At 41.9% G+C, this 22,696-nt stretch overlaps 1 protein-coding gene across 1 annotated transcript in view; it reads right to left on the bottom strand.

Annotated features, from left to right (window-relative positions):
- The window catches only part of MINDY4B (MINDY family member 4B), a gene marked incomplete at both ends in the record, with an annotated part of 40,769 nt that overhangs the window by 5,192 nt on the left and 12,881 nt on the right, over positions 1 to 22,696 (bottom strand). The window contains 5 exons of the mRNA XM_082654644.1: positions 12,804 to 12,965; positions 13,777 to 13,849; positions 15,607 to 15,677; positions 20,421 to 20,486; positions 21,360 to 21,525. Coding sequence (XP_082510770.1) covers positions 12,804 to 12,965; positions 13,777 to 13,849; positions 15,607 to 15,677; positions 20,421 to 20,486; positions 21,360 to 21,525 — 538 coding nt within the window. The remainder of the gene's footprint in view (positions 1 to 12,803; positions 12,966 to 13,776; positions 13,850 to 15,606; positions 15,678 to 20,420; positions 20,487 to 21,359; positions 21,526 to 22,696) is intronic.

The raw sequence follows: 22,696 nt of genomic DNA, 5'->3' as shown, positions 1-22,696 counted from the left end.
AGATAGGCAACTTTCCAGGAAAAGAATTCAGAATAATGATAGTGAAGATGATCCAGAACCTCGGAAAAAGAATGGAGGCAAAGATCGAGAAGATGCAAGAAATGTTTAACAAAGACCTAGAAGAATTAAAGAACAAACACCTGGAAGAATTAAAGAACAAACAAACAGAGATAAACAATACAATAACTGAAATGAAAAATACACTAGAAGGAATCAATAGCAGAATAACTGAGGCAGAAGAACGGGTAAGTGACCTGGAAGACAGAATGGTGGAATTCACTGCTGTGGAACAGAATAAAGAAAAAAGAATGAAAAGAAATGAAGACAGCCTAAGAGACCTCTGGGACAACATTAAACACAACAACATTTGCATTATAGGGGTCCCAGAAGGAGAAGAGAGAGAGAAAGGACCCCAGAAAATATTTGAAGAGATTATAGTTGAAAACTTCCCTAACATGGGAAAGGAAATAGCCACCCAAGTCCAGGAAGTGCAGAGAGTCCCAGGCAGGATAAACCCAAGGAGAAACACGCCAAGAAACATAGTAATCAAATTGACAAAAATTAAAGACAAAGTATAATTATTGAAAGCAACAAGGGAAAAACAAAAAATAACATACAAGGGAACTCCCATAAGGTTAACAACTGATTTCTAGGCAGAAACTCTACAAGCCAGAAGGGAGTGGCATGATATACTTAAAGTGATGAAAGGGAAGAACCTACAACCAAGATTACTCTACCTGGCAAGGGTCTCATTCAGATTCGATGGAGAAATCAAAAGCTTTACAGACAAGCAAAAGCTAAGAGAATTCAGCACCACTAAACCAGCTCTACAACAAATGTTAAAGGAACTTCTGTAAGTGGGAAACGCAAGAGAAGAAAAGGACCTACAAAAACACACCCATAACAATTAAGAAAATGGTAATAGGAACATACATATCGATAATTACCTTAAACGTGAGTGGAATAAATGCTCCAACCAAAGACACAGGCTCACTGAATGGATACAAAAACAAGACCCATATATATGCTGTCTACAAGAGACCCACTTCAGACCTAGGGACACATACAGACTGAAAGTGAGGGGATGGAAAAAGATATTCCATGCAAATGGAAATCAAAAGAAAGCTGGAGTAACAATACTCGTACCAGGTAAAATAGACTTTAAAATAAAGAATGTTACAAGAGACAAGGGAGGACACTAAATAATGATTAAGGAATCAATCCAAGAAGAACATACAATTATAAATATGTATGCACCCAACTTAGGAGGCACCTCAATATGTAAGGCAACTGCTAACGGCTCTAAAATAGGAAATCGACAGTAACACAATAATAGTGGGGGACTTTAACACCTCATTTACACCAAAGGACAGATCATCCAAACAGAAAATTAATAAGGAAACACAAGTTTTAAATGACACAATAGACCAGATAGATTTAATTGATATTTATAGGACATTCCATCCAAAAACAGCAGATTATACTTTCTTCTCAAGTGTACACGGAACATTCTCCAGGATAGTTCACATCTTGGGTCACAAATCAAGCCTCGGTAAATTTAAGAAAATTGAAATCATATCAAGCATCTTTTCTGACCACAACGCTATGAGATTAGAAATCAATTACAGGGAAAAAAATGTAAAAAGCACAAATGCATGGAAGCTAAATAATACGCTACTAAATAACCAAGAGACCACTGAAGAGAGCAAAGAGGAAATCAAAAAATACCTAGAGACAAATGACAAGGAAAACACGACTATCCAAAACCTATGGGATGCAGCAAAAGCAGTTCTAAGAGGGAAGTTTATAGCTATACAAGCCTACCTCAAGAAACAAGAAAAATCTCAAATAAATAATCTAACCTTACACCTAAAGTAACTAGAGAAAGAAGAACAAACAAAACCCAAAGTTAGTAGAAGGAAAGAAATCATAAATATCAGAGGAGAAATAAATGAAATAGAAACAAAGAAAACAGTAGCAAAGATCAATAAAACTAAAAGCTGGTTCTTTGAGAAGATAAAAAAAATTGATAAACCATTAGCCAGACTCATCAAGAAAAAGAGGGAGAGGACTCAAATCAACAAAATTAGAAATGAAAAAGGAGAAGTAACAACTGACACAGCAGAAATACAAAGCATCGTAAGAGACTACTACAAACAACTCTATGCCAATAAAATGAACAACCTGGAAGAAATGGACAAATTCTTAGAAAGGTATAACCTTCCAAGACTGAACCAGGAAGAAATAGAAAATATGAACAGACCAATCACAAGCACTGATATTGAAATTGATTAAAAATCTTCCAACAAACAAAAGTCCAGGACCAGATGGCTTCACAGGTGAATTCTATCAAACACTTAGAGAAGAGCTAACACCCATCCTTCTCAAACTCTTCCAAAAAATTGCAGAGGAAGGAACACTCCCAAACTCATTCTATGAGGCCACCATCACCCTGATACCAAAACCAGACAAAGATGCTACGAAAAAAAGAATATTACAGACCAGTATCACTCATGAATATAGATGCAAAAATCTCAACAAAATACTAGTAAACAGAATTCAACAACACATTAAAAGGATCATACACCATGTTCAAGTGGGATTTATCCCAGGGATGCAAGGATTCTTCAATATATGCAAATCAATCAATGTGATACACCATATTAACAAATTGAAGAATAAAAACCATACAATCATCTCAATAGGTGCAGAAAAAGCTTTTGACAAAATTCAACACCGATTTATGATAAAAACTCTCCAGAAAGTGGGCATAGAGGGAACCTACCTCAACGTAATAAAGGCCATATACGACAAACCCACAGCAAACATCATTCTCAATGGTGAAAAACTGAAAACATTTCCTCTAAGATCAGGAACAAGACAAGGATGTCCACTCTAGCCATTATTATTCAGCATAGTTTTGGAAGTCCTAGCCATTGCAATCAGAGAAGAAAAAGAAATAAAAGGAATACACATTGGAAAAGAAGAAGTAAAACTGTCACTGTTTTCAGATGACATGATACTATACATAGAGAATCCTAAAGATGCCACCGGAAAACTACTAGAGCTAATCAATGAATTTGGTAAAGTTGCAGGATACAAAGTTAATGCACAGAAATCTCTTGCATTCCTATACACTAATGATGAAAAACCTGAAAGAGAAATTAAGGAAACACTACCATTTACCATTGCAACAAAAAGAATAAAATACCTAGGAATAAACCTACCTAAGGAGACAAAAGACCTGTATGCAGAAAACTATGACACTGATGAAAGAAATTAAAGATGATACAAACAGATGGAGAGATATACCATGTTCTTAGATTAGAAGAATCAATATTGTGAAAGTGACTATACTACCCAGAGCAATCTACAGAATCAGTGCAATCCCTATCAAATTACCAATGGCATTTTTTACAGAAGTAGAACAAAAAATCTTAAAATTTGTTTGGAGACACCAAAGACCCCGAATCGGCAAAGCAGTCTTGAGGGAAAAAAAACCGAAGCTGGAGGAATCAGACTCCCTGACTTCACACTATACTACAAGTCTACAGTAATGAAGACAGTATGGTACTGGCACAAAAACAGAAATATAGATCAATGGAACAGGATAGAAAGCCCAGAGATAAACCCGCGCACCTATGATCAACTAATCTATGACAAAGGAAGCAAGGATACACAATGGAGAAAAGACAGTCTCTTCAATAAGTGGTGCTGGGAAAACTGGACAGCTACATCTAAAAGAATGAAATTAGAACACTCCCTAACACCATACGCAAAAATAAACTCAAAATGGATTAGAGACCTAAATATAAGACCGGACACTATAAAACTCTTAGAGGAAAACATAGGAAGGACACTCTCTGACATAAATCACAGCAAGATCTTTTTTGATGCACTTCCTATTGTAATGGAAATAAAAACAAAAATAAACAAATGGGACCTAATGAAACTTAAAAGCCTTTGCAAAGCAAAGGAAACTACAAACAAGACAAAAAGACAACCCTCAGAATGGGAGAAAATATTTGCAAACGAATCAACGGACAAAGGATTAATCTCCAAAATTTACAAGTAGCTCATGCAGCTCAATATTAAAAAAACAAACAACCCAATCAAAAAATTGGCAGAAGACCTAAATAGACATTTCTCCAACGAAGACATACAGATGCCCAAGAGACACATGAAAAGCTGCTCAACATCACTAATTTTTAGAGAAATACACATCAAAACTACAATGCGGTATCACCTCACACCAGTTAGAATGGGCATCATCAGAAAATCTACAAGCAACAAATGCTCGAGAGGGTTTGGAGAAAAGGTAACCCTCTTGCACTGTTGGTAGAAATGTAAATTGATACAGCCACTATGGAGAAAAGTATGGAGGTTCCTTAAAAAACTAAAAATAGGGCTTCCCTGGTGGCGCAGTGGTTGAGAGTCCGCTTGCCAATGCAGGGGACACGGGTTCATGCCCCGGTCTGGGAAGATCCCACATGCAGCGGAGCGGCTGGACCCGTGAGCCATGGCCACTAAGTCTGTGCGTCCGGAGCCTGTGCTCCGCAACGGGAGAGGACACAACAGTGAGAGGCTCACGTACGGAAAATAAAAAAACAAACAAAAAACTAAAAATAGATTTACCATATGATCCAGCAATCCCACTACTGGGCATATACCCAGAGAAAACCATAATTCAAAAAGACACATGCACTCCAATGTTCATTGCAGCACTATTTACAATAGCCAGGTCATGGAAGCAGCCTAAATGCCCACCAAAAGACGAATGGTTAAAGAAGATGTGGTCCATATATACAATGGAATATTACTCAGCCATAGAAAGGAACGAAATTGGGTCATTTGTAGAGACATGGATGGATCTAGAGACTGTCATACAGAGTGAAGTAAGTCAGAAAGAGAAAAACAAATATCGTATATTAACGCATATATGTGGAACCTAGAAAAATGGTACAGATGAACCGGTTTGCAGGACAAAAATAGAGACACAGATGTAGAGAACAAACGTATGGACACCAAGCGGGGAAAGTGGCAGAGGGGTGGGGTGGTGGTGTGATGAATTGGGAGTTTGGGATTGACATGTATACACTGATGTGTATAAAATGGATGACTAATAAGAACCTGCTGTATAAAAAAATAAATAAAATTAAATTAAAAAAAAAGAATTTGTATTGCTTTGGGGTAGACACAGTTTATCAGCCAAGCTCCCCCAAAGGAGGATTCTAAATATGTTTTACTGGTGAGATTCCACCAATGCAGAATTGGTGCGTGTTGCCTCATGTTGCCATGGTAAGAAGGAAATTAAATTGTGATACAGTGGTGCTATAAATAAAATACCTTTCTCCTTAAATTCACTCATCGTGTAATAAGCCCAGTGTGTTCAGCCTTACATGCAGCAGTCAAGCCTTCCATAACATGTATCCTTTAATGTAAAGTTATGAAGATAGGAAGAAGGACGGGACAATTCTAAGCACCAGAGGGTGAGGATGGCGTCCACGTAATGCTTTCCTATGCTGCCGTCTAGAACAATGGCTCTTACAGTATGCCTTTGCACAGCGAGCTTGATGTTGAAGTCCCAAGGCCCCCAGCCGGTGATCTGAACCAGAGAAAGGTGTTGGAAGTGTTGTGCGTTTTTCGCTGATTCCTGGTGACAATTTGTGTGCATGAGTGCTCGTGGTTGGACTCTCATCTCTGCCACCTGGAACCTGAGTTGATGTAAATTCTCTCAGTGAGTTTGCAGGGATGTTGTCATGTTTGCGGGGCACTACCTCAGTGACTCAGTGGTAGAGAACAGTGGGTGGAGCTTCATCTGGTACTTTGAGGGTTGGCTATCTTCCTATCAGTCTCTTTAAAGGGAAAGTGTAAAAAGGGAAGAGGGTAGGACTCGGGTGGTGATGTGCTCTGCCAGGGCTGCCGGGGGAATAAATCCAGCAAGATATAAATGGCTTCAGTCCCTTCTAAAAACCAGAGTTGATTTTTCTTCTCTGTGGCAGGTGCGAAGGTAATGTAAACCTCCTAAGGCTTTCCAGATGGTGTTAGATTCCAACTGCTTTATGTTCTCACTTAGGTATTGGAACCTCACACTCAAACCTGTACCTTCAAATAGAAAAGTGACGGGAGGCTTCAAAATAGTGCCTCGTCCTGAGGGGAGCTGGCTGTGTGCTGCAGGAACCAGCCGTCTGCTGGGCTCTGGGGGCCTTGCCATGTCATCTAATGAGAGCTCCTTTTTCATTTTTTAATCTCACCCGCTGGGCTGTGACATTGGGACTGAAAGACGTATGTTTTTGCAATCTCTGCAATTTTGTCACCGAGTAAGAAGAGATTCACTTCGGGAAGACAGATGCAGTGGTACAGGAGGGGTTTCACCTCGACAGCAGAATCTGTCAGGCAGCACGTTGGTTTTCTTTTGAACTCAGAAACCTTCTTGTATTAGGTTTCTATTACCAGTGCCTACACAGAATCTTCTGATTTAGAGCATCCACCCCAGGCAGGAGTCCCTAAGTACCCATAAAATGCTTAAACCTAGATGCTTTTGGCATATTCACGTGTCCTGTGCAGAGTCACCATGCCTCAGAGCAGAAAGGGAGGGGAGTGATTGTGAGATCCTCAATCCAGTGATGCTTAAAGCATTGTCCTAGACCCACATCTGGTTCTTTTCTGAGCAAATTGTTGTTCTGCAAGAAGTTCTATGATAAAATGTTGTGAAATACTAGACATCTGTATGCACGGCAGTCAGATGGGGCTTCTGGTTAGCATGTCTCTGAGTGCCACTGAGCTTGTCCTTCTAGCACGTAAGTGAGAGTTGTGGTCTGACAAACCACAGGTGAAGGGTAACAGGTGCTTGAAAGGGTGTGTGCTACCAGTACCTGCAGTTCATGATCAACTCAAACTCACCACTGCTTTAACCTAGAAGTCAGTGGATAAAGTTCTAGATGTTGAGCACGACCGTCATGCATTCTAAAACGGAGCCATGATCTTGCCACCATCTAACTGTTGTAGTTCAGCATCACTGGACCTGTGATTGATCTCATAGATTATGTAATACAGATCTACATCTCTATGTCCATACATTGATGTGATCGATTACGAAAGTACTTCTGATGATATAATGCCAGGGTGACATTTTGTATTTACCACTTTATCAGAAAACAAGCCAAGGTGATCATGACAGGCAACGTGGCACAGTGGGCTGAAGGGGCCTTGGAATGTAGCTGGGTCTGGGGTCAGAACCCTGGCTCTGACACTTCCCTAGCTGGTGGCCTAGGGCAACTTCCTATACTTTTCTCAGTCTGGATTTTCTCATCTCTAAAATGAATGACCAAACAACAGCCAGTGTACTTGAACTAACACTGATTATACCTTTGAGTGGAAGTGAGGAGGAAATGAAAGAAGATATCATTACCAGTGGCTTAGAGAGAGCCTGGCACACAGTACGTGCTCTACACAAGTGGCCGTTGGCACTATAATGACTAAATGAGCTTTAAAAAATGCCATCTTCAGGGATGATGAGAAAATATAAAATTCTTATATCCATAAAATCATTCTATGTAAAAATTATTTTAATAATAATAGATGAGTTGTGGATTGCTCTTATCCTGGAATATAATGAGCTGCTATAGAAACTAAAAAAGCACCTTCAGATTAAATAAACCTTATATGTACACATGTGGCTGCCGAATAGTCATATATCTCAGCAGTTCAAGTAAGAATACTACCCACCAGCCTATATCTGCTCTTTAATACATTTGTTCTGAAACCAAACTTGAAGCGCACGTGAGAGACAACATAATAAACATCCTCCGGGTTTCAAGCCATTAGTGTACAATTTCAGGCAATTTTTACCGCGGGTAGGGTTCATAGGCGTCTCCCTGGGGAGAGAACACTGACTCTAAGAAGAAAGGACGAAAAGCCACATTAGTCACTTTTCGAAAAGATGGAAGCTTTGATTCCTACATGTGATTTCTATGTAGATTTAAAAGCTAACCTGGCCTGTCGCCATCCTTTGCCCTACTTCCAATCTGCGAGCGGGCCTTTGGACGGTGGTCCTGAGGTCGGGTACATTTTGCCCTCTTCCCAGCAGGAAAGCTCTTATTTATTTTTTTTACCTTAGGCCTCGGTCTCTTGATTGACTTTAAGGTCCCAACAAACATCCACTTTATTATTGGAAGATATTTTAGGCTCTGCAGGTATTTTTCTTTAGAGCATGATTTAATAGCACTATTGGTCAGAGCTGACTTGTATCAAAAGAAATGCATGGAAAATGGTAGCACTGGACGGCTGTGAATTCTTGACTCTCTGAGGCTCTCTCTCTCTCTCTCTCAATCTCTCTTTCTTGGAGCAAGGGCGGGGGTGGTGGTGGTGGGGTGCGTAGCCTTCGATATAGTTTCTTGTGTTCGAGCAGCTTAGTAGCTATTTAGCAAACACCTGTTTAATTGTAATTTAAGATAAGGTTTGAAACTTGCCCCGAAAGCCTTGCAAACGGTAAAAAGGAATAGAAAGCTGTCAACCTTTCTGATACTGATTGAAAGAAGATACTTTTTCTTGTAATTTCAGTTGAAATAGCTAGTTTTCCAATTCTGCACGCCATGGATTTAATCAGCTAAGTCTAACAAGATTTTTTTTTTTTCTGTTTTTTAGAGCAGTGATTCAGGCAGGGCAATTTTGTCCCCCAGGGGACATTTGGCAATGTCTGAAGACATTTTTCGTTGTCACACTGGGCGGGGGGCATAGTGGGTAAAAGCCAGGATGCTGCTAAACATCCCATAATGCACAGGACAGCCCCCATCACAGAGAATTATCTAGTCCAAAATATCAGTAGTGCTGAGGTTAAGCAGCCCTGTTCCAGAACAGAGGTTTCTAACCTTGGGTGCACATTAGAATCACCTGAAGACTTAAAAAAAAATTCAATGCCCAGGTGCTCTCCAGCCCAGATAAACAGAGTCATTGGGTAGGACAAGGCTATACAATTTGTCGGGTCCAGTACAAAATGAAAAAGTGGGGGCCTTTGTTGAAAAAGTGTTAAGGATGTTAAGGCAGTGACAACAGAGCATCAAACCAAGTGCAGCACCTTGTAAGTGTGGGGCTGAGTGTGAGCACACAGGTCCTACACACGTGTAGTTGACACTGTTCTGGAGGGTGACCTGGGCATTGATAGTTTTAAAAGCTCTACAAGTGGACCAAAGACTGACAGACACCTCACCAAAGAAGACAGACAGATGGCAAATAAGTATATGCAAAGATGTTCCACATCATATACTATAATAGTATCAGGGCGATGCCAAAAATACCCCAATAATTGAGATACCACTACATACCTATTAGAATGGCCGAAATCTAGAACACTGACAATACCAAATGCTGACAAGAATGTAGGGCAACAGGACATCTCATCCATTGCTGGTAGGAATGTAAAATGGCATAGCCCCTTTGGAAGGCAACTTGGTAGTTTCTTACAAAACTAAACATACCATATGATCTAGCATTTGCCCTGCTTGGTATTTACCCAAAGGAGGTGAAAATTTACATCCACACAAAAAACCTGCACATGGATGTTTATAGCAGCTTTATTCGTAATTACCAAAACTTGGAAGCAGCCAAGATACCTTTTGTAAGTGAATGGATAAATAAACCATGGTTTATCAGTGGAATAATATCTGTTCAATGAAATGTTACTCACAATATTCCAATGGAATATTATTCAGTGCTATAAAGAAATGAGATATCAAACTGAAAATACATGGAGGAAATTTAAATGCATAGTATTAAGTGAAAGAAGCCAATCTAAAAAGGCTACATACTCTATGATTCCAACTAGGTAACCTTCTGGAAAAGGCAAAACTATGAAGACAGTAAAAAGATCATTGGTGACTGGGGTTGGGGGGGACGGAGGGTTGCACAGCAGGGCACAGAGGATTTTTAGGGCGGTGAAACTACTCTGTATAATGCTATAATTGTGGATACGTGTCATTGTACCTTTGTCCAAACCCAGAGAATGTAAACACCAAGAGTGAACCCTAATGTAAACGATGGACTTTGGATGATAACGATATGTCAGTGTAGGTCCATCAGTTGTAACAAATCTACCACTCTCGTGATGGATACTGGTAATGTGGAGGCCATGCCTGTGTAGGGACAGGGGATACATGGAAATCTTTGTAAATACTTTCCACTTTGCCGTGAGCCTAAAGCTGCTTTAAAAGAATAAAGTCGCTTGAGAAAACAAAACTCTCCAGGTGATTTCAATGTGCAGCCAGTGTCAGGATCGCTGTTATTTAGTTTTTATTGCCTATCCTTCCTACAGCACTCAGTTTATGTCCGTGGTATTGGCCCATGTACAACTCCTCTTTGTATCGGACACAGAATCTCACAATCAATAGATGCTGAATGAACATGGCTGAATAAAACACTCTACTGTTATTCCTTATCATCTATTATGAAGCCTTATGTGTGGAGAGGTCATTCAGGCTTTCCAAACAGGCTTCAGCGTTCATGGTTTTGTTTGCTGTTCACATCAGTCATGTGGTTGCAGGGCAAGTGTTAGGACATTAGTCTGTGGATGAGGAAGCAGGCTCAGAGCAGGTAAGTGACTGGCCCAAGTCACACTCCTGTGAGTGGCAGGGCAAGGCCTCCAGCCAAGTCTCCTGGTTCCCAGGACAGGGCTGTTTTCCACGTGTTATGGGAACCTTCTCACTTTTACACCAGGTTTCTAAAGTATGGTGCACGTGCCCCTTGGTGGCATGTGGCGTGGAAGTCAGGGCACAAGGGGTGAACTTTAAAACAAAACACGTTTCCTTATTTATTTAATATGTATTAGAAAAAAATAGCATATCAAGTCCATAGTTTGTATTACTGCTGCAGAAAACGTTAGATTCAAATTGTAAAAGTGAATTGATTTAAAGGAAAATATTAAGCAAATAACAGCAGAGGTGGTGCAAAGATATAACAAAGCTTTTGAATTACCTACTTAAATGACAGAACTATGAGAAACACTTTAAATCTTTGTAGTTTAAAATGAGGATACAGTGAAATAATATTGTGAAAGAGCTTTGTAATAGTAGGCAAAGCACTAAAATTGTTGTGATTTTTGCACCCTCACTCCTTGAAATTTGCCCCCAGTGTATCCTACCAGACTGAGTCTTGGCCTGTTACTGGGCTCTGATTGGTACAGAATGCTTTACCATGGACCTCAAGTGACCATGCATGGTTGAAAGAAAAGAAAAATACGTAAAATGAAATCTGTAAGTCCCCTATTTCTGGCTTAGTTTTCCTTGTCATTATATATATATATATATATATATATATATATATATATATATATATATATATATATATCAAATTCTAAGATGAATTCCCAAATTGTCTGGAACAAACGATTAGGAACTTTCTAATAATAATAAATCCATTCTCTCTAGGGCATATTCAAAGTACAGTCTTCACATTCATACAGTGAAAATCTTTGTATCCTTTAAATGTGATGAAAGATATATATTCATTGGCATATAAGGACGTTAGTGTTAAATGCAGGGTTCAGAGGAGTAGGATAGAACATATTTATACGAGAAAGAGAAGGAAGCATTTCTGAGAGGATTGACCCTGGGTGATGGGATTGGGTTCATTTCTTTTGCTTTTAGCTTATCTGTCACTTCTCATTTTTTTCTTTTTCTTTTTTTAAATTGAAGTATAGTTGATTTACAATGTTATGTTAGTTTCTGGTGTCATTTTTCTATGATGGACTAGATTTCAAACTCAGGGAATACTAGGTAAACTTTTAAGACACACTTGTACACAAAATATACTAATTCTGCGAAAGTCAGACACTACGTTCCCAGTGCTATCAGATGTGATTTGTATGTGTTGTGAGCTGCTGATTTCATGATTAACACATTGTAGCTGGAGCCAACAGTAGGAGGAAAGACAGATGAAGCTATGGATATAAAAGGACATTATAAAGTGTAAAGCCCTGTACGTTGAAAGGGATTTTGAGCTGGAACCAGGAGAGTGAAGGACAGGCTCTGAGTAATGGGACCTCATTTGGTGCTGGTGGGCGGTGAGCCTGGGGGGGGTTGTCACCGTCACATTGAATTCCATCCCAGCTAGTGTTAGGGCCGCTCCAAGGAAGTGTTGGCTTTTCATAGAATCTGCCTTGCCTTCCCTGGGTTTTGTAATGGCATTTTGGTGAAAATATCACAGAAGCATCTTTGATTTGTGGTTCGGGTGGGTACACCTGCTTCCTCACTCTCTCTCCTGGTTGTTTTTACAGAACCACATCTTAACTTAATTCTCTGGCTGTGTTTTCAACAGCACAGTCTACTTTCTGGTTGTCAGAGGTTGTACATCCCCTGAGCTAGAAAGCTTTTTGAGAGGTGTTTCGTAAGTGGGATTCCCTTTTTTTTTCAGTTATTCTTTTTAAAGCTTTGAGCGATAGATAGAATATATGCATTCATGTTTGCATAATACACGGTTGGGAAGGTAACCATTCTCTGCTGACAGTATTGATTTCTGATGAGTGGGGAGGCCAGGAGACTTTATTTGTATATTTCAAGTATTGTTTAAAAATTATTTGCATATTACTCGTATTACCTATACTCTGTATACATAAAAATATATAAAGTAAAATAGGAAGCAAGTAGACTTGGATATTTCCATTTAGTCGCTGAAAAATCTCCACATGTGTCTATATGTGCAAGTGGAAGGCATGCAGGGAAGTAGTAAAGGAAAAAGTAAGCTCCGATTTGAATTGCCTTGTCCAGATAGTGACACTCTGGTGGTGTGGTTGAGAATTGGAACACACTCACCTGTGAAAGTCTATCATCCTCTGAGGTGTCCTTATGCCACTGCAAATAGCCGATGTCACTGCGGGTCAGGACCCCACATAACGTTTCCTGAGACTTTCCTTTCTGATAGCCGTTAAAGACGTGTGGACTGGCTCTTCCAGTTAAAATCATGTTCAGAACTGCCTAGATGACACATTTTACAAATATTTACATTTCAGGTAGCGATGACACAAGGACTTAATTTCTTTTTTCTTTTAATCATCATAAAATGTATCATTTGTAGTGAAAAGAATGAAATCCCACAATATATAATTCTGGGAAAACGTATGTCATGAATGTTTGGTAGTGTTAAAACAGGAGTTTATTGATTTTTTTTTCTTGAGCCATGCCCCGTAACTCCCCATGGGACCTTCCTCCCTTCATATTTTTTTTAAACTTAGGTTTCCATAGTTGTGATTGAAGCTGCATGAAGCTAAGAAGTTTTCATAGTGCTTTTCTTTCAGTTATTAGGGACTCCTGGGCGGTCTTGTCAAGATATTTTCTAATGTTTCTAGAATCTCAGGGATGGCAGGCTCTCAGAGGTAAACTAGAAAGGACTGTAATGGAAAGTGGGAAGATAGAATCTGATAACAAACTCAGGGGAGCATCTTAGTTTTTCAAAGATAATTTGATCACTCTTCACTTAAGGAGAGAATATGCTTAGTTGAAAGGAAAAAAAAAAAAAAGGCCTAGGGCTTCCTTGGTGGTGCAGTGGTTGAGAGTCCGCCTGCCATGTAGGGGCTGCAGGTTCGTGCCCTGGTCTGGGAAGATTCCACATGCCACGGAGCGGCTGAGCCCGTGAGCCATGACCGCTGAGCCTGCGCGTCCGGAGCCTGTACTCCGCAACGGGAGAGGCCACAACAGTGAGAGGCCCGCGTACCACCAAAAAAAAAAAAAAAAAAAAAAAAAGCCTAATTGAGATGCTACAATAAAAAGGCAAAGTCTTCCAACCCACCTGCCTGCACAGGAAACCTCCAGCATTTGGTCGTAGCAGATGAGTGGTGGAGACGTCCAGGTCCTTCTGAAGCCTGCAGAGTGGGAGAAGCCATCAGCACTCACGGCCGGTGATGCTCCAGGGACATGCAGCCTCTCCTCCCTCCGCCCCCCCAACGCAGAGCAGCAGTGACTTGGGCTTGCCTGGTCACTGTCCTTCCCATGTGCCTGGCACGTTTCCATCTGTCACTGGGAAAGCTTCTAGGACTGGGGCTGCAGAGGTGACGGGGCAAGCTCTGGATGCCGTTGGGGGAAGCCAGTGATAAGTGGTCAGGGAGGAGGACGAAGCGGCAGACCTCACACGTTAGAATCCCTGGGTGTGGGCTCCGTGTGGGTGCTGGGCTCTGTAGCAAAACTGTTTGCGCTGAGTGCCAAGGGACACTTGACTTAGGGCGGTGACACGTGACCCCTCCAGAGAGTGCTGGCCCAAGGCAGAGTTGACCAGACTGCTCAAGTGGAAACCACCAGCTGGGGAGTTAAGCCCATGTCTCGGCTGAAGCCTCTACTGTTTCACCAGGGCCAAGGGGTCAGGGTTCCACCCAGGACAGTATAATATCGAGGTGGAAAGTGGCTCGTGTTGTCGCCCGGAGGGAGATGCTGAGCTGTAGGAGCTGTATGTGTTCTTGAACGAACCTGTTCACAGGACTGGAAGGTCAAGCACTTCTGTGAATAAGACCTAAAGACGTGGGTCAAACATCAGATGTAATTCAGGGCAGTGTTTCCTAAATGATGGCATGAAGTTAGGTGGTATAGATATGAGCATTAAAAAAATTTACAGTAATGTGTTTAATACATTTTTTCTTTAGCACAGCAACTATGTGATTTAGAGGATATTAATGTTTAAGAAGAGGATGATATCTAAATGTCTGTTGATTTTGAATTTTTTCATTTTTTTTTGGCCGTGCCACACAGCATGCAGGGTCTTAGTTCCCTGACCAGGGATTGAAACCGTGCCTCCCCTGCAGTGGAAGCACAGAGTCTTAACCACTGGACCACCAGGGAAGTCCCAAGTGTGTGTAGATTTAAGGACATTGTTAAGCAAATAATAATATAGATCATAAAAGTATGATATGCAAAAGACAAGTTTTCAGGAACTGCTTCAAGGCTTGAAATTCTTCCTTTCTGGGGGCCCTCTGTTTCTCTCTCTCTGACTCTCAAAAGCTTACCCTTTTCTCAGGGTCCAGAAGAAAGTCTGTTTCTTCCCAGAAGCCTTCCTTGGCTACCTTATCTGTTGGGGCCCCTCCCTCCTCTGGAATCCGTTAAGATTCATTGTCTCTGTACTTCATTTGGCACGTTAAGTACCACCTGGGACTGCTCAGCCTCTCTGTGTACCCCTGGTTTTTCCCAAATTGGAACCTGCAAGGAGGTCAGGGCCATATTCTCTTTTATTGGTATTTCCCACAGTGCCAAGAACAGGGCTTTGCATTTCATAGGGACAAAATAAATATTTGTGGATATATATTTTATCGTACATAGAAATCATAAAATATTTTCATTTACGAAAACTGTACAAATAAGCCTGAGTGGTATCTGCCAATATTTATAACCACAAGAAAAAGGAACCTACTACTGTGCTAGAAAAGTAGATTCAGACTTTTCTGATGACATCCACTCTCCCACGAATATGGCCAAACTGACTACAGAAAAGGATGCATCAACAGAAGAGTGTCCACTAGAAAAAAATTGCACTCATGTCTCCAATAAGGCATGAAAATATTTTCCAACACGAGAGCATTGTTTATGGGACCCCAGAGCTATAGGAAATACCTGTGCAAATATTTGTAGAATTTACCTTTCAAATGTCCTGGAGAAGATCAGACTGTAAAGAAACAAGATGACACCATGGCTTCCTTCTCCTTTGAACTATTTGAAAAACAAAGGAAAAACACGTTTGCATAAACACAGTACATCTCTGTGTATCTGTGGACATGAATTCAAGGATTTACACCTGAGAGATTTTTTTCTAGCTGCCGAAAGGACCATGGGAGCTCTCTCTGCTTCTCTAGGTCACCTCAACCCTCAGATGCATCCTCTTTCCTTGCTTCAGGCGTGCCAATGGCACCATCATTCTCTTGGTTTTCAACCCATCTTTCCTCCACTTCTATCATGTGATTCTCTTCGAATCATGGCTAAGACATAGTGTATACTTCCTCTCCATTTTCCAGCGTCTATCCTAGCTCAGTTCCTCAGAGCTGCTCTGGCTGGCCCTTATCCAGCCTCCCTCCATCAGTGCATCCTTCCTCATCATCCTGTTAAACTCAGGGGGAGCAGAGAAGCGTTCTAGAAATAGCTTTGGACTTATACAAACCTGAGTTCAAAACCAGTTCTACTATATTAACTCCAGCTTCTTTAAGTTTCAATCTCATCTGCAAATGTAGATAAAAAGACCCTTTTCCTAGGATTGTTGCAAAAGTTAAATGAAATAATGCACAGGACCTACCGTAGTTCTTAGAACATGCTAGAACCACAGCAAAATTACTGTCTGTCCCTCTCTAAGGCACTTCTCCCTGTCTCTTTTCCTGGCCAGGTTACTCTTCTGCTCCGAACTTTCCAAAGGTGCCCTGTGAGCTCCAGGATAAAATCCATCCTCATTCAGGGCCTCTCACTGGTTGGCCTTATCTTAGCTTTGTGTCAATACTCTACCTGCAGAAAAGAAGCTCCTTGGCTGGCTTTCAAGGTGCCCAGGGTTAAAGCCTCTTCTTTAAAGGCATTATAGCAGGAAGCCTTCTGCTAAAATGCATGCACTTTTCCTTTTGTGGATTAATTTGTCCCCTTCACTATCTATGCCCTTGTAGGGGCTGGATCTTCAGGCAGGAGAAGAAATTTCAGTGCCCACAGAAGCCAGATGGGAACCCAAATGGGTGTACGCCAGGACGTGAGGGAAACGGGGAGAGGTGGGGCCCGAGGCAAGGGACAGCACTTGTGTGTCAGTTTCCTGTTGCTGCCTTAACAGACGACCACAGACGTGTTGGCTTAAAACCACAGGAATCCATCATCTCACAGTTCTGGAGGTTAGACGTCCAGCCCTGGTGTCACTGGACTCCATTCAAACTACTGGTTGGCCTGTGCTCCTTCTGGAGGCTATGATGTCTCCTAGCCTTTTCCAGCTTCTTGAAGCTGTCCTTATTCCTTGGTTCATGACTCCACATCACATAGCCTCTTCTCCTCTGCTTCCCTCATCACATCCCTTTTTCTGAATCTCCTGCCGTCCTCTTTCTCTTATAAAACCCTTAGGATTCATTGGGTCCCTCAGAAAAATTCAGAATAATCTCCCGATCTGAGATCTTGAACTTAACCACATCTGCAGAGTCCTTTTTACCAGTTAGGTAACATCATTCAGTCTATCATAACTTGTCTAATGGGAGTCACTGCTCCCTTTATCAGCTGATTGAAGACATGCTAGAATACAGGCCTAGTGCTGTCAGAGTTTCTGATTTTGGGTGGGAGTGGGGAGGACCTAAACATTTAGTTTTTGTGTGTGGTTTTTTTTGCTGTTGGTTTTTTTTTTTTTTTTTGCTGCTCTGTGCAGATTGAGGGGCGGCTTCACCTTAGTTCCCCGACCGAGGATTGAACCTGTGCCCTCAGCAGCGAAAGTGAGGAGTCCTAACCACTGGACCACCAGGGAATGCCTGAACATTTAGGTTTTTACGTGGAATTTTCTGATTATTTTTGAAGTTCACCAAGCCGAGTTTTTAAAAATACAACACCATATGAGCTAATGCTGCAGATCCTATGTAATAGATGTATTAGTTTCCTAGACCTACCCTACAAATGGCCAGAAATTTGAATGGCTTGAAACAGTAGGAATTTATTGTTTCACAGTTCTGAAAGCTAGAAGTCTGAAATCAAGGTGTCAGAGGCGGGCCATGCTCTCTCTGAAGGCCTTAGGGGAGGATCCTTCCTTGTATCTTCCTAGCTTCCGGTGGCTGCTGGCTGGTGTCCTTGGTTTGGGACAGTCTGCCTTCATTATCACATGGCATTCTCCCTGCATGTGTCGGTGTCTATGACCAAATTTCTGTCTCCTTATAAAGATACCAGTCATTGGATTAAGGCCCACTCTAATCCAGCATGACCTGATCTTAACATGATTACATCTGCAAAGAAACTCTTTCCAAATAAGAACACATTCACAGGTACTGGGGGTTAGGGCTTAAACATATCCCTTTTCTGGGGAGAGGGGAGATGCAATTCAACCCATAATAACAATAGGCCTGCTGCCCACATGTAACCCTCAGACCTCTAGCTTGTGATCTCTGCCTGAAGACAGGGCACAGAACTGCTTCATTTTGATAGTGAATGGTGTTTGGTAAAGGTCTGGATGGGGGCTGATCACACACGCAGCCCCGGTTAGGGAGTGCCCTTCAGAGGAGTATCTATGCATCCAGATGCCCCCTCACTCAGGAAATGGTGCCAACCCTTTCCCCGCGCGGCTATGGTAATGGTCAGCTTGGGTCCGCTTGACACCACTCTTGTGCAAAGCCCACCTGCACCATGCAGTCTGATTCTGCTTCCTTTCATTACTTATTCCAGCTCAACTCTTAGTCTTTTTTTAAATTTTATTTTTAAATTAATTTTTATTAATTAAACATTAGTTTAAAAATTAAGTAGAGTTGATTTACAATGTTGTGTTAGTTTCTGCTTTACAGCAAAGTGAATCAGTTATACATATACATATATACCCTCTTTTTAAGATTCTTTTCCCATATAGGTCATTACAGAGTATTGAGTTCTCTGTGCTGTACAGTAGGTCCCCATTATCAACTCTTTGTCCTTGAGGGGGAAAACCTATGTATAGCTCTAGCTCTAATCATCTTATTCTCAACTCTGGCTACACTTAAGAAGCCCTTGCAGATGTGAAAGACTTTCTTATTGAATCAGACTCTCCCAGGTCTGAGTTGAAGAGATGGAAGACAGAGAGGAAAGGGTTTGCCTCTGTTTGCTGGCAGAGTCATTTCTTACATGGTTCCTCTCCGTGTAGCCCCATTAAACATCTCCCTCTACCACAAAAAGTCCCTAAGCAGGCTTCTAGCTTAACATTTCATGTCAGGTATTTAAAATCTATCATATAGCTTCCATTAGTTTCATATTGCTGCTGTAACAAATTACCATACATTTAGTAGCTTAAATAATACAGGTTTATTATCTTAACAGTTCTAGAGGTTAGAAGACTGAAATGGGTCTTACTGGCCTAAAATCAAGATGTTAGCAGCCCTGCGTTCTTTCTGGAGGCTCTAGGGGAGAATCTGTTTCCTTGCCCTTTCCAGGTTCTAGCAGCCCTGCCCACGTTCCTTGGTTCATGGCCCCCACCTTTGACCTTCGATGCCGGCAACAGTGGGTGGTACTCTTTTCACATCACATCAGTCTCCCCCTGTCTTACGCCTTCCTCATCCACATTTAAAGTCCCTTGAGATTACACTGGGCCCACCCGGATAATCCAGGGTAATCTCCCTATTTTAGAGTCATCTGATTAACGAGCTTAATTCCTCTTTACCATGTAATGAAACATTCACAGGTTCTAGGGGGTAGGGTATGGACATCTTTCAGGGGACCATTCTTCTGCCTACCACATAGACCCAAGAGAGGGTGGGGGAGGACGGTCTGGGGTAACTAGTTTAAGCAAGACCATGTAGCTAGTGTGTGACTGAGAACTCATGCCCAAGTTTTCTGTCCCTATGACCTTTGAAAGGAATGGGGTTGTGAGTTTCATGAATCAAATTTTCCCTTTCCATACAAGCCACATTTATATGGCTTCATGGTTACTCTAATTTTCCTCTGCTACATTGTAAGGTTCTGATTCTTTAGAAAATCAACTTTCATTTCTTTATCCACAGAGGAAACTTAAAAAAGCACCTTCCTGGGGCTTCCCTGGTGGCGCAGTGGTTGAGAGTCCGCCTGCCGATGCAGAGGACACGGGTTCGTGCCCTGGTCCGGGAAGATCCCACGTGCCGCGGAGCGGCTGGGCCCGTGAGCCATGGTCGCTGAGCCTGCGCGTCCGGAGCCTGTGCTCCGCAATGGGAGAGGCCACAACAGTGAGAGGCCCGCGTACCGCAAAAGGAAAAAAAAAAAAAAAAAGCACCTTCCGTTTTCCACCATCCCTATCCCCTACTTTGTGTCCTTCCCACAAAGGAGGTGGGGGAGATTCATTGCAGGGGAGGGCATTGTGTGGAAGGTGCTGATAGAAGACGTGAAAGGGGGCCACCTTTTTCAGACTGGCAGTCATTTTTCTGAGCCAATGTGAATGGCCGTTTTGGCAATTTAGACTACCATTTTTGTGTTTTATCCCTTAGATGAGGCAAGGCTGCTCTAACATTTTCTCTTCCCATAAAAGCAATCTTATTGTATATGCCCTCTATAGTATTATTCTCTGCGTTTGATTAGCCAAGGAGAAAGAGGCATTTGTGAGTGGGCCTGTGTGTGATCTGGCCTCTTTCTAGATTGTGGGGAGGGAGAGACAGGTTTCTCTTTCCCTCATTCTGCCCTCTCTTAGTCCTCAAAATGACCTGCTTTTCTTAACAAGCATCATTAGAAATACACTTTATAAAAGGAAGAAGATTCCTGTACGATCAGTTCAACATAAAGGAATTATCTCAACCCTTAAATACTTACACACTGTACGTGATCATAGATGAATTTCTCCGTGGCTTCTTTCTCTAAAAGTTCAAACAGCTGGAGCTATAAATCAGAAATAGAAGATAAAAATGAAAAGGAAGGTGAAAGTTATAGCTAGAAGATGTCAACTCACTGTTAGTACCTCAAGGGAGTTCTTTGTTTCATTGTAAAATCACATGGCTAGAAACTGACATATACACAAGGCCCTGTAAAACATACATGGTAAGATTGGGTGGCCACCGGCCTCACTTTTACATTCCTCAGTTTTAAACCAATATGGTGTCTTGAGCAGGAAAACTGTAAACAGATTTTTTCCCTAATAGGTAGAATTCAGCCACGTTTAGAAGAGTGGCTATGGAAATGGAGTTTATGATAATTTCAGGCATGGGGTATTCTTTAAAAAATTTTTTTGTTGTTGAAGTATAGTTGATATACAATATTATATAAGTTACAGGTGTACAATATAGTGGTTCACAATTTTTAAAGGTAATACTTCATTTATAGTTATTATAAAATATTGGCTCTATTCCCTGTGTTGTACAACATGCTTGTAGCTTATTTTATATATAATAGTGTGCACCTCTTAATCCCCTCCCCCTGTGTTGCCCCTCCCCTTTCCCTCTCCCCACTGATAACTACTACTTTGTTCTCTATGTCTGTGAATCTGCTTCTTTCTGTTGGGTATGGAGTATTCTTGATCATGGTGAATTCTGGAAGGAGAAATTCACAGCAGGCATCTCTATTTTGGCTGCTTGGATTACTTATGCCCTTGATCCTGGCCTCTTTGGCAGGTGCCTTTGGCCACATCAGATGCTTACATCGTGGAGGTCCACCCAGGAGCATCAGTTCCACCTCCAGTTCCATGGCGAGTCTAATACTCACCCAGGCTTCACCATCCGTTATCTGGTAGGACAGGACGGACAGGAGTGCACTCACCCGTTCAGTGAAACCGTCCCCAGAGTAGTCAGGAGTCGGGGCGACGTAAGTGTCCTCGGTGACAAGGCAGATGGTGGCTTTCCTAGCTGCTCCTGCGGCCCACAGGATGCCTGCGAGCGCCGCGGCCAGCGCGTGCTTCTGCCCCTGCTTGCTCATCGCGCACAAACTTCAGCCCGGGGTTGGGGGGGGAGGGTAGGAACGCATTGCAATGAGTGCCCCTTAGCTGAGGGCCTGGACCTCCACTTTCATGGACCCTCTGAGTACAGGATGGGTCAGTTTGGTTCCTTCATCAACCTACACTGTGAGAACATTGTGGAGGGCCTCATCCTCTCTGCACGCACTGAATGGGCATCCTCACCCCAGAGCATTAATCCTCTGGTTTCTCCACTGATCCCTCCCTGTGCATTACTGCCCCTGCTGAATCTCAACACTGTCTTCTCTCCTGAACTCCAGCCAGGCTCCATCCCAACTCTCTAACCTGATAACACAGGCCCTTCCCGAGTGCAACCCCAAACAATCCTTCCAGTTTTATCTCCCAGGTTTCCATTTTGCAAACCCTCTGCCCCAGATGGACTAGTTCCCTAGACATAGTTTCTGCATTCTACCTCCATGCTTTTTCTCATGTACTTGTCTGCCTTTAATATGCAAGTTCTGTCTGTTCTTCCTGACTGATCACGTCCTACGAATCATTTGAGGCCCACTTCCCCCTTACTAACTTATAGTTTACACTCATCTGGTACTCACTGGGCCCAGAATTGTTCTAAGCACCTAACACATATTACCTCATTTAATCCTTATGACAACCTGTGAGGTGGATGCTATCAATATTATTAGTCCCATTTTAGAGATGAGGAAAGTAAGACAGGGGGTTGAGTACTCTGCCCCTGGTCATTCACCTTTAAAGCAGTAGAGCAGTGATTTGAATGCGGGCAGTGTGCCTCCTGACTTAACCATTAGATTGTTCTTAACCATTAGATTCCATCAAATAATCCCAGTGGGTGAGAATTCCCCGGAAATGGGAGCCAATCTTTACATCACAGACCTTTCCTATGCTCATTTTCTAAATGTTTAACATTGACAACTGTCTTCCTGGTGAAGAAACACATGACAGAGGTTAGTGAATGAACTCAGCCATGATTTATAGCAGCGGTCCCCAACCTTTCTGGCACCGGGGACTGGTTTCGTGGAAGACAATTTTTCCACGAACGGGTGGGGGGGTGGCTTGGGGATGATTCAAGCACATTACATTCATTGTGCACTTTATTTCTATTATTATTACATTGTAATATATAATGAAGTAATTATACAGCTCACCATAATGCTGACTGGAGGTGGAG

The sequence above is a fragment of the Grampus griseus genome, assembly GCF_964374135.1.
Source record: "Grampus griseus genome assembly, chromosome: 5".
Taxonomy (NCBI): Eukaryota; Metazoa; Chordata; class Mammalia; order Artiodactyla; family Delphinidae; genus Grampus; species Grampus griseus.
The sequence above is the reverse complement of the archived record's forward strand: the minus strand, read 5'-3'. Positions and strand labels throughout refer to the sequence as shown.